This window comes from Oncorhynchus keta, chromosome 22 (genome assembly GCF_023373465.1).
Source record: "Oncorhynchus keta strain PuntledgeMale-10-30-2019 chromosome 22, Oket_V2, whole genome shotgun sequence".
Lineage (NCBI taxonomy): Eukaryota > Metazoa > Chordata > Actinopteri > Salmoniformes > Salmonidae > Oncorhynchus > Oncorhynchus keta.
The window spans coordinates 55,769,461-55,785,635 of NC_068442.1; the positions used below are offsets into that span (position 1 = coordinate 55,769,461).

Below are 16,175 nucleotides of genomic sequence, written 5' to 3' on the forward strand. Positions count from 1 at the left end.
ACAAAGACCAATGAGATTTTACAATGCCTCGCAAAGAAGGGCACCTATTGGTAGATGGGTAAAAAAAACAGACATTGAATATCCCTTTGAGCATGGAGAAGTTATTAAATACACTTTAGATGGTGCAACAATACACCCAGTCACTACAAAGATACAGGTGTCCTTCCTAACTCAGTTGCCGGAGACAAAAGAAACCTCTCAGGGATTTCACCATGAGGCCAATGGTGACTTTAAAACAGTTAGAGTTTATGGCTGTGATAGGAGAAACAGGATGGATCAACAACATTGTAGTTACTCCACAATACTGACAGAGTGAAAAGAAGAAAGCCTGTACAGAATACAAATATTCCAAAACATGCATCCTGTTTGCAACAAGGCACTAAAGTAATACTGTAAAGATTGTTGAAAAGCAATTAACTTTTTGTCCTGAATACAACACATTACTGAGTACCACTCTCCATATTTTCAAGCATAGCGGTGGTTGCATCATGTCATGGGTATGCTTGTAGTTGTTAAGGCCTGGGGAGTTTTTCAGGATAAAAAGAAACAGAATGGAGCTAAGCACAGGCAAAATCCTAGAGGAAAACCTTGTTCAGTCTGCTTTCCACCAGACACTGGGAGATTAATTCACCTTTCAACAGGACAATAACCTAAAACACAAGGTCAAACCTACACTGGAGTTGCTTACCAACAAGACAGTGAATGTTCCTGAGTGGCCGAGTTACAGTTTTGATTTAAATCTACTTGAAGATCTAAGGCAACACCTCAAAATGGTTGTCGAGCAATGATCAACAAACAATTTCACAAAGCTTGAAGAATTTTAAAAAAGAATAATGGTCAAATGTTGCACAATCCAGGTGTGTAAAGCTCTTAGAGACTCACCCAGAAAGACTCACAGCTCTTAGAGACTCACCCAGAAAGACTCACAGCTCTTAGAGACTCACCCAGAAAGACTCACAGCTTTAATCGCTGCCGAAGGTGCTTCTACAAAGTATTGACTTAGGGGTGTGAATACTTATGTAAGGGAAGACCCCCATGAAATGGGCAAGAATGAATGTCAACTTATTGGCATTGGGCGAACCATGTACACAATCACAAATACCACTCAAATGGATGGCAGTTCATCAAAACCATATTGCAACCGGAACATTACAAATGCCAAGTGTAAGAAACCGGAAATCCCACAGGGGGGCGCGAGCAGGCAACTGTCCATGTTCATATGGGAAATGGTCTCAGTCAGGTCCCACGGGTGAGATTTTGAAAATCAGAAATTTTGTTAATTTTAAAACCTCATAAAAAGTGTTTTTTTTGACCATTCATAAATAATAATAAAAAATTATACATATGTAGTATTATTTGCATGGCATGTTCAATGGAAACAAAGTTTACATCCTCTGATGTGTTTTGGCTGCATGGCCTTTATCAGGGAGTACAAAGATATGATAATGCAATGTCCTCTTTTGAACAGCTTTTTCCAAATCAGCCCTCATTAGAAGTGGGTGGTTACAACATTGATTGGACAACACCTAGTAAGCAATACGATACACATTAAAGGGTGAAATACTGTAGATATGTTATCGAAAAAAACATCTCAAGGCGAGAAGCATCAGAATGCCTAGAAAGGTAGTTCTAACCTTGAATATGACTGGGCAAAGTGGTAAGACTAGGAGAGACATCTATTCCATAGTACACTAGAACACAGCAAACAAGGACAGCAGTCTAAACTTAGCTGAGGGCAAATATCCACTAGATGACAGCAATGGGACCTCTCACAACCCTACAGGAAAGGAGAGAAATTAAAATCTTGATTTATTTTATTTAACCAGGCAAACCAGTTAAGAACAAATTCTTATTTACAATGACGACCTAGGAACAGTTGGTTAACTGCCTTGTTCAGGGGCAGAACGGCAGATTTGTACCTTGTCAGCTCGGGGATTCGATCTAGCAACCTTTCGGTTACTGGCCTAACGCTCTAACCACCAGGCTACCTGCCGCCCCAATTATTTAAACCAGGGTTATTAGTGGCCTGGTTTGACTGTTTAAGACGTCTTTTCTAATAGAAGCCGGAATATGATCAATACCCGTAGCTTGTAGGGAGGCAGGGTTGCCACGGGGTAAGAACTTGTAGTGCCTTGCCATGAGGTAAGGACTTGTAGTGTCTTGCCATGGGGTAAGGACTTGTAGTGCCTTGCCATGGGGTAAGGACTTGTAGTGCCTTGCCATGAGGTAAGGACTTGTAGTGCCTTGCCATGAGGTAAGGACTTGTAGTGCCTTGCCATGAGGTAAGGACTTGTAGTGCCTTGCCATGAGGTAAGGACTTGTAGTGCCTTGCCATGAGGTAAGGACTTGTAGTGCCTTGCCATGAGGTAAGGACTTGTAGTGCCTTGCCATGGGGTAAGGACTTGTAGTGCCTTGCCATGGGGAAAGGACTTGTAGTGCCTTGCCATGAGGTAAGGACTTGTAGTGCCTTGCCATGAGGTAAGGACTTGTAGTGCCTTGCCATGAGGTAAGGACTTGTAGTGCCTTGCCATGAGGTAAGGACTTGTAGTGCCTTGCCATGGGGTAGTCTTCATTACCTACCCGTATGGCGTACTAGGAAAAACTCCCTAGAAAGGCCAAAACCTAGGAAGAAACCTAGAGAGGAACCAGGCTATGTGGGGTGGCTGTGCCGGGTGGAGATTATAACAGAACATGGCCAAGATGTTCAAATGTTCATAAATGACCAGCAGGGTCAAATAATAATAATCACAGTGGTTGTAGAGGGTGCAACAGGTCAGCACCTCGGGAGTAAATGTCAGTTGGCTTTTCATAGCCGATCATTCAGAGTATCTCTACCACTCCTGCTGTCTCTAGAGAGTTGAAAACAGCAGGTCTGGGACAGGTAGCACGTCCAGTGACCAGGTCAGCACCTCAGGAGTAAATGTCAGTTGGCTTTTCATCACCGATCATTAAGAGTTGCCAACACCTGTCTTGTTTCAGATATGATTCTGTTTTGATGTCCTGTGCATCTATCGCTTCTTGAGACTTGCTTTCAATGAGAATGACAGATCTACTGTTTAACTCACATTTCGGTGTGAATTTGGTCGGGTCACCCAAAAAGTAACATATTGCAGCTTCAAGACGAAAAGCATATTTTTTTTCAATAACTTTGTACAATTACAACCATTCGCATACGTCGATTACGTCGCATACGTGATTAGCCATTCGCATACGTCGATTAACGGACAGTCTATATCCGGGTTGCATCCTAGGTTAACGATACATAAAATTGGAGATTTCCGAATTCCCAGTTGTTTTGAACGCGTAACTTTACTCAACATAAAGGCATTGCTTCTTGACTAATACATTTATTTTGTTTTTTCTTCTAGGTAAATTGTCGCACGTATTGACAAAAACACTGACTTGTCAAAGTAGATTCACATGCAGGACGTCGTATGTTTTCTACTGCTGCGTTCATGTCCTAGTCTGAATTAAGAAACGTTGTCATTTTCTTACTTGCTGACTTGGCACATGTGTACATACAAACAGTTAGCAGGAAGCAGTTGTTATTCCACTAAAGTCTGATCTGCACAACACGAAGCAGTGGTCGTTTAAAATATTGGTAAGTATTTGAATGACAGTAATTCTAAGTTTCTTTAGTCGTATTTATGAGAGATACTGCCACCGGAATCTGGGCGTTGAAGATGTCAACGCAGAATATGACTTGTCTTCTTTCTAATGGCTAATACACCCGAGTTGGATGCCCGTTCAAAACGATTTTCCAAGTCCGCAGAGCCCGATTATTATGATGGTTTTTCCTTTATGCTTTTTTTCCACAGTTTCCAGTTGTCTTGCAATACTCAAGTGGTTTCAGAGTTCAGTTATTTTGAACACCGCACAATGCCCAAGAAGCACCGATTAGACGGCGCTGCACGCGTTATAGTGTCACAATACTTTACTTATTCACCAAATATGGAGTTTCGCCGAACAACTGTCTTGATTTACTCTCGTTATGTACTTCCAAAAACATTTACAGGCCTTTTTTGCACTTCCAATGTATTGAGCTCTTATAGACTTCCGACCTGTGCGTGTCAGTAATCAGTGGTAAATTAGAGGTGACGAATAGGCTTTTTTTCCCGGAAGTTCGTAACGGGAGTAAATGAAGATAGTTGTTCAGCGAAACTCCAGATGTTTGTGAATAACAAATGCATTTTTACATTATAACGCTTGCCGAGCTATCGAACGGAGTCCGAGCTTCCTTGGCATTACGGCAGCGTAGCCTAGTGGTTAGAGTGTTGGACTAGTAACCAGCAGGTAGCCTAGTGGTTAGAGTGTTGGACTAGTAACCAGCAGGTAGTCTAGTGGTTAGAGTGTTGGACTAGTAACCAGCAGGTAGCCTAGTGGTTAGAGCGTTGGACTAGTAACCAGCAGGTAGCCTAGTGGTTAGAGCGTTGGACTAGTAACCAGCAGGTAGCCTAGTGGTTAGAGCGTTGGACTAGTAACCAGCAGGTAGCCTAGTGGTTAGAGCGTTGGACTAGTAACCAGCAGGTAGCATAGTGGTTAGAGCGTTGGACTAGTAACCAGCAGGTAGCCTAGTGGTTAGAGCGTTGGACTAGTAACCAGCAGGTAGCATAGTGGTTAGAGCGTTGGACTAGTAACCAGCAGGTAGCCTAGTGGTTAGAGCGTTGGACTAGTAACCAGCAGGTAGCCTAGTGGTTAGAGCGTTGGACTAGTAACCAGCAGGTAGCCTAGTGGTTAGAGCGTTGGACTAGTAACCAGCAGGTAGCCTAGTGGTTAGAGCGTTGGACTAGTAACCAGCAGGGAGCATAGTGGTTAGAGCGTTAGACTAGTAACCAGCAGGTAGCATAGTGGTTAGAGCGTTGGACTAGTAACCAGCAGGTAGCCTAGTGGTTAGAGCGTTGGACTAGTAACCAGCAGGTAGCCTAGTGGTTAGAGCGTTGGACTAGTAACCAGCAGGTAGCCTAGTGGTTAGAGCGTTGGACTAGTAACCAGCAGGTAGCCTAGTGGTTAGAGCGTTGGACTAGTAACCAGCAGGTAGCATAGTGGTTAGAGTGTTGGACTAGTAACCAGCAGGTAGCATAGTGGTTAGAGCGTTGGACTAGTAACCAGCAGGGAGCCTAGTGGTTAGAGTGTTGGACTAGTAACCAGCAGGTAGCCTAGTGGTTAGAGCGTTGGACTAGTAACCAGCAGGTAGCCTAGTGGTTAGAGCGTTGGACTAGTAACCAGCAGGTAGCCTAGTGGTTAGAGCGTTGGACCAGTAACCAGCAGGTAGCCTAGTGGTTAGAGCGTTGGACTAGTAACCAGCAGGTAGCCTAGTGGTTAGAGCGTTGGACTAGTAACCAGCAGGTAGCCTAGTGGTTAGAGCGTTGGACTAGTAACCAGCAGGTAGCCTAGTGGTTAGAGCGTTGGACTAGTAACCAGCAGGGAGCCTAGTGGTTAGAGCGTTGGACTAGTAACCAGCAGGTAGCCTAGTGGTTAGAGTGTTGGACTAGTAACCAGCAGGTAGCCTAGTGGTTAGAGTGTTGGACTAGTAACCAGCAGGTAGCCTAGTGGTTAGAGCGTTGGACTAGTAACCAGCAGGTAGCATAGTGGTTAGAGCGTTGGACTAGTAACCAGCAGGTAGCATAGTGGTTAGAGCGTTGGACTAGTAACCAGCAGGTAGCCTAGTGGTTAGAGTGTTGGACTAGTAACCAGCAGGTAGCCTAGTGGTTAGAGCGTTGGACTAGTAACCAGCAGGTAGCCTAGTGGTTAGGGGCGTTGGACTAGTAACCAGCAGGTAGCCTAGTGGTTAGAGCGTTGGACTAGTAACCAGCAGGTAGCCTAGTGGTTAGGGCGTTGGACTAGTAACCAGCAGGTAGCCTAGTGGCGTTGGACTAGTAACCAGCAGGTAGCCTAGTGGTTAGAGCGTTGGACTAGTAACCAGCAGGTAGCCTAGTGGTTAGAGCTTTGGACTAGTAACCAGCAGGTAGCCTAGTGGTTAGAGCGTTGGACTAGTAAACAGCAGGTAGCCTAGTGGTTAGAGCGTTGGACTAGTAACCAGCAGGTAGCCTAGTGGTTAGAGCGTTGGACTAGTAACCAGCAGGTAGCCTAGTGGTTAGAGCGTTGGACTAGTAACCAGCAGGTAGCCTAGTGGTTAGAGCGTTGGACTAGTAACCAGCAGGTAGCCTAGTGGTTAGAGCGTTGGACTAGTAACCAGCAGGTAGCCTAGTGGTTAGAGCGTTGGACTAGTAACCAGCAGGTAGCCTAGTGGTTAGAGCGTTGGACTAGTAACCAGCAGGAGCCTAGTGGTTAGAGCGTTGGACTAGTAACCAGCAGGAGCCTAACCGGGAAGGTAGTGGTTAGAGCGTTGGACTAGTAACCAGCAGGTAGCAGTGGTTAGAGCGTTGGACTAGTAACCAGCAGGTAGCCTAGTGGTTAGAGCGTTGGACTAGTAACCAGCAGGTACTAGTAACCAGCAGGTAGTCTAGTGGTTAGAGCGTTGGACTAGTAACCAGCAGGTAGCCTAGTGGTTAGAGCGTTGGACTAGTAACCAGCAGGTAGCCTAGTGGTTAGAGCGTTGGACTAGTAACCAGCAGGTAGCTTAGTGGTTAGAGCGTTGGACTAGTAACCAGCACGTACTAGTAACCAGCAGGTAGTCTAGTGGTTAGAGCGTTGGACTAGTAACCAGCAGGGAGCCTAGTGGTTAGAGTGTTGGACTAGTAAACAGCAGGTAGCCTAGTGGTTAGAGTGTTGGACTAGTAACCAGCAGGGAGCCTAGTGGTTAGAGTGTTGGACTAGTAAACAGCAGGTAGTCTAGTGGTTAGAGCATTGGACTAGTAACCAGCAGGTAGCCTAGTGGTTAGAGTGTTGGACTAGTAACCAGCAGGTAGCCTAGTGGTTAGAGTGTTGGACTAGTAACCAGCAGGGAGCCTAGTGGTTTGAGTGTTGGACTAGTAACCAGCAGGGAAGTGGTTAGAGCGTTGGACTAGTAACCAGCAGGTAGCAGTGGTTAGAGCGTTGGACTAGTAACCAGCAGGTAGCCTAGTGGTTAGAGCGTTGGACTAGTAACCAGCAGGTAGCCTAGTGGTTAGAGCGTTGGACTAGTAACCAGCAGGTAGCCTAGTGGTTAGAGTGTTGGACTAGTAACCAGCAGGTAGCATAGTGGTTAGAGTGTTGGACTAGTAACCAGCAGGTAGCCTAGTGGTTAGAGCGTTGGACTAGTAACCAGCAGGTAGCCTAGTGGTTAGAGCGTTGGACTAGTAACCAGCAGGTAGCCTAGTGGTTAGAGCGTTGGACTAGTAACCAGCAGGTAGCCTAGTGGTTAGAGCGTTGGACTAGTAACCAGCAGGGAGCCTAGTGGTTAGAGCGTTGGACTAGTAACCAGCAGGTAGCCTAGTGGTTAGAGTGTTGGACTAGTAACCAGCAGGGAGCCTAGTGGTTAGAGCGTTGGACTAGTAACCAGCAGGGAGCCTAGTGGTTAGAGCGTTGGACTAGTAACCAGCAGGTAGCCTAGTGGTTAGAGTGTTGGACTAGTAACCAGCAGGTAGCATAGTGGTTAGAGTGTTGGACTAGTAACCAGCAGGTAGCCTAGTGGTTAGAGCGTTGGACTAGTAACCAGCAGGGAGCCTAGTGGTTAGAGTGTTGGACTAGTAACCAGCAGGGAGCCTAGTGGTTAGAGCGTTGGACTAGTAACCAGCAGGTAGCAGTGGTTAGGCGTTGGACTAGTAACCAGCAGGTAAGTGGTTAGAGCGTTGGACTAGTAACCAGCAGGTAGCCTAGTGGTTAGAGCGTTGGACTAGTAACCAGCAGGTAGCCTAGTGGTTAGAGCGTTGGACCAGTAACCAGCAGGTAGCCTAGTGGTTAGAGCGTTGGACTAGTAACCAGCAGGTAGCCTAGTGGTTAGAGCGTTGGACTAGTAACCAGCAGGTAGCATAGTGGTTAGAGCGTTGGACTAGTAACCAGCAGGTAGCATAGTGGTTAGAGCGTTGGACTAGTAACCAGCAGGAGCCTAGTGGTTAGCGTTGGACTAGTAACCAGCAGGTAGCCTAGTGGTTAGAGTGTTGGACTAGTAACCAGCAGGGAGCCTAGTGGTTAGAGCGTTGGACTAGTAACCAGCAGGGAGCCTAGTGGTTAGAGCGTGGACTAGTAACCAGCAGGTAGCATAGTGGTTAGAGCGTTGTACTAGTAACCAGCAGGTAGCCTAGTGGTTAGAGCGTTGGACTAGTAACCAGCAGGTAGCCTAGTGGTTAGAGTGTTGGACTAGTAACCAGCAGGTAGCATAGTGGTTAGAGCGTTGGACTAGTAACCAGCAGGTAGCATAGTGGTTAGAGCGTTGGACTAGTAACCAGCAGGGAGCCTAGTGGTTAGAGCGTTGGACTAGTAACCAGCAGGGAGCCTAGTGGTTAGAGCGTTGGACTAGTAACCAGCAGGTAGCAGTGGTTAGAGCGTTGGACTAGTAACCAGCAGGTAGCCTAGTGGTTAGAGCGTTGGACTAGTAACCAGCAGGTAGCCTAGTGGTTAGAGCGTTGGACTAGTAACCAGCAGGTAGCCTAGTGGTTAGAGCGTTGGACCAGTAACCAGCAGGTAGCCTAGTGGTTAGAGCGTTGGACTAGTAACCAGCAGGTAGCCTAGTGGTTAGAGCGTTGGACTAGTAACCAGCAGGTAGCCTAGTGGTTGCGTTGGACCAGTAACCAGCAGGTAGCCTAGTGGTTAGAGCGTTGGACTAGTAACCAGCAGGTAGCCTAGTGGTTAGAGCGTTGGACTAGTAACCAGCAGGTAGCATAGTGGTTAGAGCGTTGGACTAGTAACCAGCAGGTAGCCTAGTGGTTAGAGCGTTGGACTAGTAACCAGCAGGTAGCATAGTGGTTAGAGTGTTGGTTAACCAGCAGGTAGCCTAGTGGTTAGAGCGTTGGACTAGTAACCAGCAGGTAGCCTAGTGGTTAGAGTGTTGGACTAGTAACCAGCAGGTAGCCTAGTGGTTAGAGCGTTGGACTAGTGACCAGCAGGTAGCCTAGTGGTTAGAGTGTTGGACTAGTAACCAGCAGGTAGCATAGTGGTTAGAGTGTTGGACTAGTAACCAGCAGGTAGCCTAGTGGTTAGAGCGTTGGACTAGTAACCAGCAGGTAGCATAGTGGTTAGAGCGTTGGACTAGTAACCAGCAGGTAGCATAGTGGTTAGAGCGTTGGACTAGTAACCAGCAGGTAGCATAGTGGTTAGAGCGTTGGACTAGTAACCAGCAGGTAGCATAGTGGTTAGAGCGTTGGACTAGTAACCAGCAGGGAGCCTAGTGGTTAGAGCGTTGGACTAGTAACCAGCAGGTAGCCTAGTGGTTAGAGCGTTGGACTAGTAACCAGCAGGTAGCATAGTGGTTAGAGCGTTGGACTAGTAACCAGCAGGTAGCCTAGTGGTTAGAGCGTTGGACTAGTAACCAGCAGGTAGCCTAGTGGTTAGAGTGTTGGACTAGTAACCAGCAGGTAGCCTAGTGGTTAGAGTGTTGGACTAGTAACCAGCAGGTAGCCTAGTGGTTAGAGTGTTGGACTAGTAACCAGCAGGTAGCCTAGTGGTTAGAGCGTTGGACTAGTAACCAGCTGGTAGCCTAGTGGTTAGAGCGTTGGACTAGTAACCAGCAGGTAGCCTAGTGGTTAGAGCGTTGGACTAGTAACCAGCAGGTAGCCTAGTGGTTAGAGCGTTGGACTAGTAACCAGCAGGTAGCCTAGTGGTTAGAGCGTTGGACTAGTAACCAGCTGGTAGCCTAGTGGTTAGAGTGTTGGACTAGTAACCAGCAGGTAGCCTAGTGGTTAGAGCGTTGGACTAGTAACCAGCAGGGAGGGAGCCTAGTGGTTAGAACGTTGGACTAGTAACCAGCAGGTAGCCTAGTGGTTAGAGCGTTGGACTAGTAACCAGCAGGTAGCCTAGTGGTTAGAGTGTTGGACTAGTAACCAGCAGGTAGCCTAGTGGTTAGAGTGTTGGACTAGTAACCAGCAGGCTGACGAGCTGACAAGGTACACATCTGTCGTTCTGCCCCTAAACAGGCAGTTAACCCACTGTTCCCAGGCCGTCATTGAAAATAAGAATATGTTCTTAACTGACTTGCCTGGTTAAATAAAGGTAAAATTAAAATTACAGGGAAACACATGGTGTAATGGTTCACATGGTGTGGTATATTTATGTTCTATATGTGACATTGATAACTTGATAATGCACATCTACAATACTCTTCCTGTTCTCCCTAAATATAATTTAAACTCCAAAGACAGGGCTTTTTTTTATTTTATTTTTAACAAATGTTCCCCCTGCCGCAGCTGATCTGCTTTTCCACTGCCACCATGGCCCAAAAGCTGGTAATAATCGACACAGATGCAGGTATAGATGACGCCCAGGCGATAATGATGGCCGCGGCCGCTCCAAGCCTGCAGATCCTGGGGATAACATGCTGCTTCGGGAATACTGATGTGGACAACGTCTGTCAGAATGTGCTGCTGGTGCTGTCTGTCTGTGAACGCACACAGGTAGGAACCCAGCTCAGAGAGGCTTCCTCCCCTGTATTTTCTTGATGACGACACAACATCACGTGTGACATTCATTCATACCGCACTTGGTTATCTGGGAAGCTCATAACACATGGCTGTACGTTGCTCATAGATTCCAGTGTTCCAGGGTGCTGCCGGTCCCCTGGTGGGGGCCACCAAGACTTTCAGCGACCACTTTGGGACTGACGGGCTGGGAGATGTGCTGGAGGACAGAGACCCACAGTGGAAGGAGAAGGTCCAGAGAGAACACGCTGTTAATGCCATGATCAGACTGGTAGCTGCCAACCCTAAACAGGTACTGTAGGCTCCCCGTCTGACAACCCCCTAAACAGGTACTGTAGGCTCCCCATCTGACAACCCCCTAAACAGGTACTGTAGGCTCCCCATCTGACAACCCCTAAACAGGTACTGTAGGCTCCCATCTGACAACCCTAAACAGGTACTGTAGGCTCCCCATCTGACAACCCCTAAACAGGTCTGACAACCCCCTAAACAGGTACTGTAGGCTCCCCATCTGCCAACCCCTAAACAGGTACTAGGCTCCCCACAACCCCTAAACAGGTACTGTAGGCTCCCCATCTGCCAACCCCTAAACAGGTACTAGGCTCCCCATCTGCCAACCCCTAAACAGGTACTGTAGGCTCCCCATCTGCCAACCCCTAAACAGGTACTGTAGGCTCCCCATCTGCCAACCCCTAAACAGGTACAGGCTCCCCATCTGCCAACCCCTAACAGGTACTGTAGGCTCCCCATCTGCCAACCCCTAAACAGGTACTGTAGGCTCCCCATCTGCCAACCCCTAAACAGGTACTGTAGGCTCCCCATCTGCCAACCCCTAAACAGGTACAGGCTCCCCATCTGACAACCCCTAAACAGGTACTGTAGGCTCCCCATCTGACAACCCCCAGGTACTAGGCTCCCCATCTGACAACCCCCTAAACAGGTACTGTAGGCTCCCCATCTGACAACCCCCTAAACAGGTACTGTAGGCTCCCCATCTGACAACCCCCTAAACAGGTACTGTAGGCTCCCCATCTGACAACCCCCTAAACAGGTACTGTAGGCTCCCCATCTGACAACCCCTAAACAGGTACTGTAGGCTCCCCATCTGACAACCCCTAAACAGGTACTGTAGGCTCCCCATCTGACAACCCCCTAAACAGGTACTGTAGGCTCCCCATCTGACAACCCCCTAAACAGGTACTGTAGGCTCCCCATCTGACAACCCCCTAAACAGGTACTGTAGGCTCCCCATCTGACAACCCCCTAAACAGGTACTGTAGGCTCCCCATCTGACAACCCCCTAAACAGGTACTGTAGGCTCCCCATCTGACAACCCCCAGGTACTAATCTGACAACCCCCTAAACAGGTACTGTAGGCTCCCCATCTGACAACCCCCTAAACAGGTACTGTAGGCTCCCCATCTGACAACCCCCTAAACAGGTACTGTAGGCTCCCCATCTGACAACCCCCTAAACAGGTACCCCCTAATCTGGCTACCCCATCTGACAACCCACTAAACAGGTACTGTAGGCTCCCCATCTGACAACCCCCTAAACAGGTACTGTAGGCTCCCCATCTGACCAACCCCCTAAACAGGTACTGTAGGCTCCCCATCTGCCAACCCTAAACAGGTACTGTAGGCTCCCCATCTGACAACCCCCTAAACAGGTACTGTAGGCTCCCCATCTGACAACCCCCTAAACAGGTACTGTAGGCTCCCCATCTGACAACCCCCTAAACAGGTACTGTAGGCTCCCCATCTGACAACCCCCTAAACAGGTACTGTAGGCTCCCCATCTGACAACCCCCTAAACAGGTACTGTAGGCTCCCCATCTGACAACCCCCTAAACAGGTACTGTAGGCTCCCCATCTTCAGTCCGTTGGGAGACAGTGGATGAATGATGATAGTTTGTCACTAAGTGATAATAATACGTGGAATGTGACCATCGCACGCCGCCAAGTCTTCTTGTTCCTCGCCCCTTGACAGGTGTCCTTGGTGGCTCTTGGGCCGCTCACCAACCTGGCTCTAGCCATCCGACTGGACCCTTCTTTCCAACAGAACCTGAAGGAGCTCGTCATTATGGGAGGCAACATGGAGGGTAAAGTTACAATCAATCATAGACAATAAGGTTGTTTCCAACTGCATCCCAAATGACACCTTGTTCTCTACATAATGCACTCCTTTCTAACAGGACCCATAGGCACTGGTCTAAAGTGGTGCACTCTGTAGGGGAATCCGGTGCCATTTGGGACGTCACCTATTTTGACCAGTATTTCTCCTTCCAGGTAAAGGGAATGTATCTTTATGTGGAGAGTTTAACTTTGTGATGGATCCTGAATCTGCCTTCATTGTCCTGGAGGAGTACGTCTGTCCTACACGCATAGCATCATGGGAGTATTGCTGTAGGAATAAACTGGAATGGGTAAGGAGTTAAGGTCAACCTTCAGATGGCTCTTATTACTTTATCTCTATATAGGACACTAAATTATTACTAATATAACTGTTCAGAATAGCATTTACTTTACTTGACTTCAACAGTTATCTCTGTACGATTCACCTGATTTTATTACGGGAACACAATCAATATGAATAAAATAGTTTTGTATTTCATTGATTACTCACAGCTTGCATTTCCGAATTGCTAAGGAATGTTCCCTTTCCATGTACACTACTACTACTTCCACGACCTCAACAGGACTTAAATAAATACTAAAATTAACCCCTTTTAAGTTTGATTTAACTGTTTTCATTGACCAGGAATTCTTTGAAAAACTGATTAACGAGGACACGCCTGCTGGTCGCTTCATGAAGATGATCACGTCCAAGTGTTGGGGTTATTCCAAGGAGGCCCTGCTGAGTAAGAGGGATGTGTACTTCGGGCCTGGCTTTGTCTCCTACGATGCTTATGCAGTGGCAGCGTGTATAGACAGCTCTGTGGTGACAGAGAGTATAGAGTGTGCCGTCAGGGTGGAACTACAGGGGGAGCTATGCAGAGGCATGATGGTTCTGGATCAGAGGGACAAACTGAACAAAAGCCACCGTGTTTCTGTCATGAAGACCTGTGATCTGACCAAGTTCAGGCAGTTACTCATGGCTTCCCTTAAACAACCCTGTAGGCTACGAGACAGACCAACCTGATGTCGGCCATGCGTTGTAGATCACCTGCTGGGTGATGACATAGCTGCAAGCAGCAATGAACGGGGTTCACAGGATGACAGAAAGGAGACTAGAACAGTTAGTGCTTGTGCTTGCTTTTTTTATCTATCTGACAAAAATAATGGAAGCATGAATGAGGGATACAAAGTATATTGAAAGCAGGTGCGGTTCCTGAGTTAATTATCGTCCCATTCTTCAATGGGTTTTGAGAAGGAGAGGATGCAATTGAGATTCTCTAGATCAAACGGAATGGCGGATATGAGGGTTTAAGTGAGACTGCGCATAACAGCGCCACCCACCGGCCAATCCGTGCCACTTTTTTTTAACCGTTTCTGTGCTCCAAATTAGGAAAAAAGTTACCAATCCAAGCAGGAGTTGTTTGACAGTGTGAAGAAAGAAATTAAACGAGATAACATGTTTCACAGCTTCAACGTAAACCCATTATGACTGCTTATGTTGTGGGGTCACAGACGATAAGACAAGGCAATCCCACAGCCTCTAGGGTGGACTGGCCCAGAGTCTGACAGAGACGTATACCTGTATGTGTAAGACATTGTAACTAACACAGACAACACTCAGGCCTTATTTTCACATCTGATTTGTACTGTTTAGTCAAATAAAATGCATTTGAATGATTTCAGTCTGCCTTTTATTTCAATTTGGTGACAGTATTAACCTCAAACGGACACTTTAGGCCCCGACTTCCACAGAGTCAGATGAACTCATGGATATAGTTTTTACGTCTCTTTATGAAGGATGTTATAGGAAGTTTTGTGAGCCAATAATAACTAGCGTTAGCGCAACGACTGGAAGTCTGACATCTGTTAGCAGGAAACTGCATGCAGACAAATGGTATCCACAAATTCATCTGACTCTGGGGAACTAGATTAAGGGCCTCAGTGAAAATACACAAGTATTCCTTAAATCAATTCCAACATATTTTTTTAAAGACAATATTCATGATGTTTCCATGAGTGGACTGTAAACAAAGCAGAACTGTTCAATAGGACTGCATTCAAAGGGTCTGTCCTGAATGAAACCACATTTCAAATCAGCAAAGAAAATAATGAAGAACACTAGTCCGGTCCCAGACGTGTTCTAGTCAAACAAAGAGCAGCATGAGCATGATTGCACAAACACACTGGCATCCGGGCTAGAAAACAAACACACTGGTATCCAGGCTAGAAAACAAACACACTGGTATCCGGGCTAGAAAACAAAAAACTGGCATCCAGGCTGAAAAACAAACCCACACTGGTTCCCGGGCTAGTCTTAAACAAAAATGGTATTTAAATGTTTTCAAACACACTGGTATCAGGCTAGAAAACAAACACACTGGTGACAAGGCTGAAAACAAACACATTTTTGTATCCAGGCTATAAAAACAGATACCTTTAAACAGTGCATTTCAGACATTCAGACCCAAACTTGTTTCCATTGTTACGTTAATCTTATCTTAAGATGTTTTAAATGTTTTCCACCTGGTCAATTCCATTGATTGGACATGATTTGGAAAGGCACACACCGGTCTATATAAGGTCACACAACACCCCATAATGACAAAGTGGAAACAGTTCATGTCAGATCTAAAACCAAGCCTTTAATTACATAAATATTCAGAGCACTTTAGACAAACTTTTTCCAGGTGCAGATCTGAGGAATCATCTTAAAATGTTTCTGCAGCATTGAAGGTCCACCAAGAACACAATTCCATCATTGGACATGATTTGAAGGCAGAACACAGTGGTCTCCATCATTCTGCAGCATTGAATGTCAGAACAAAAACCAAGCCATGAAGGTCCCCAAGAACAAATCCATCATTCTGCAGCATTGAAGGTCCCCAAGAACACAGTGGTCCATCATTCTGAGGAAGTCCCCAAGAACAAACATTTCTGCAGCATTGAAGGTCCCCAAGAACACAATGGCCTCCATCATTCTGCAGCATTGAAGGTCCCCAAGAACACAGTGGCCTCCATCATTCTGCAGCATTGAAGGTCCCCAAGAACACAGTGGCCTCCATCATTCTGCAGCATTGAAGGTCCCTAAGAACACAGTGGTCTCCATCATTCTGCAGCATTGAAGGTCCCCAAGAACACTGGTCTCCATCATTCTTAAATGGAAGATGTTTGGAACCAACAAGACTCTTCCTAGAGCTGATTGCCCAGCCAAACTGAGCAATCGGGGGAGAAGGGCCTTGGTCAGGGTGAGCAAGAACCCAATGATCACTCTGACAGAGCTCCAGAGTTCCTCTGTGGAAATGGGAGAACCTTGCAGAAGGACAACCATCTCTGCAGCACTCCGCCAATCAGACCTTTATGGTAGAGTGGCCAGACGGAAGCCACTCCTCAGTAAACGGCACATGACAGCCCACTTGGAGTTTGTCAAAAGGCACCTAAAGAACTCTCAGATCATGATAAACAAGATTCTCTGGTCTGATGAAACCAAGATGGAACTCGTTGGCCTGAATGCCAAGCGTCATGTCTGGAGGAAACCTGGCACCATCCC

At 46.8% G+C, this 16,175-nt stretch overlaps 1 protein-coding gene and 1 long non-coding RNA gene across 4 annotated transcripts; both read left to right on the plus strand.

Annotated features, from left to right (window-relative positions):
* Positions 1-487: 487 nt before the first annotated feature.
* Positions 488-8,838, plus strand: LOC127910767 (uncharacterized). 3 transcript variants are annotated; one of them, XR_008076142.1, is made up of 6 exons: positions 488-4,761; positions 5,888-6,004; positions 7,016-7,522; positions 7,640-7,678; positions 8,136-8,562; positions 8,677-8,838. It is a non-coding gene; the product is annotated as an uncharacterized LOC127910767 (long non-coding RNA). The 3 variants fall into 3 exon arrangements; XR_008076143.1 differs by lacking the exons at positions 8,136-8,562; positions 8,677-8,838 and adding an exon at positions 8,020-8,053; XR_008076144.1 differs by lacking the exons at positions 7,640-7,678; positions 8,136-8,562; positions 8,677-8,838 and adding an exon at positions 7,867-7,981 and having other exon boundaries at positions 7,016-7,561.
* Positions 8,839-9,764: 926 nt separating this feature from the next.
* Positions 9,765-14,310, plus strand: si:ch211-201h21.5 (uncharacterized protein LOC555526 homolog). The gene is made up of 5 exons (XM_035765893.2): positions 9,765-10,487; positions 10,621-10,803; positions 12,501-12,612; positions 12,800-12,936; positions 13,272-14,310. Exons 1-5 carry the CDS (start codon positions 10,263-10,265, stop codon positions 13,650-13,652), a joined length of 1,038 nt encoding a protein of 345 aa, XP_035621786.1. The 5' UTR covers positions 9,765-10,262; the 3' UTR covers positions 13,653-14,310.
* The last annotated feature ends 1,865 nt before the right edge of the window (positions 14,311-16,175 follow it).

What these genes read in the sequence shown, in the direction of transcription:
- si:ch211-201h21.5 (XM_035765893.2), top strand. Translation starts at nt 10,263, where the DNA reads ATGTTCCCCCTGCCGCAGCTGATCTGCTTTTCCACTGCCACCATGGCC. An exon ending in CTGTCTGTGAACGCACACAG is followed by an intron (nt 10,488 to 10,620) that starts GTAGGAACCCAG and finishes CGTTGCTCATAG; the next exon opens with ATTCCAGTGTTCCAGGGTGC. An exon ending in TATGGGAGGCAACATGGAGG is followed by an intron (nt 12,613 to 12,799) that starts GTAAAGTTACAA and finishes TTCTCCTTCCAG; the next exon opens with GTAAAGGGAATGTATCTTTA.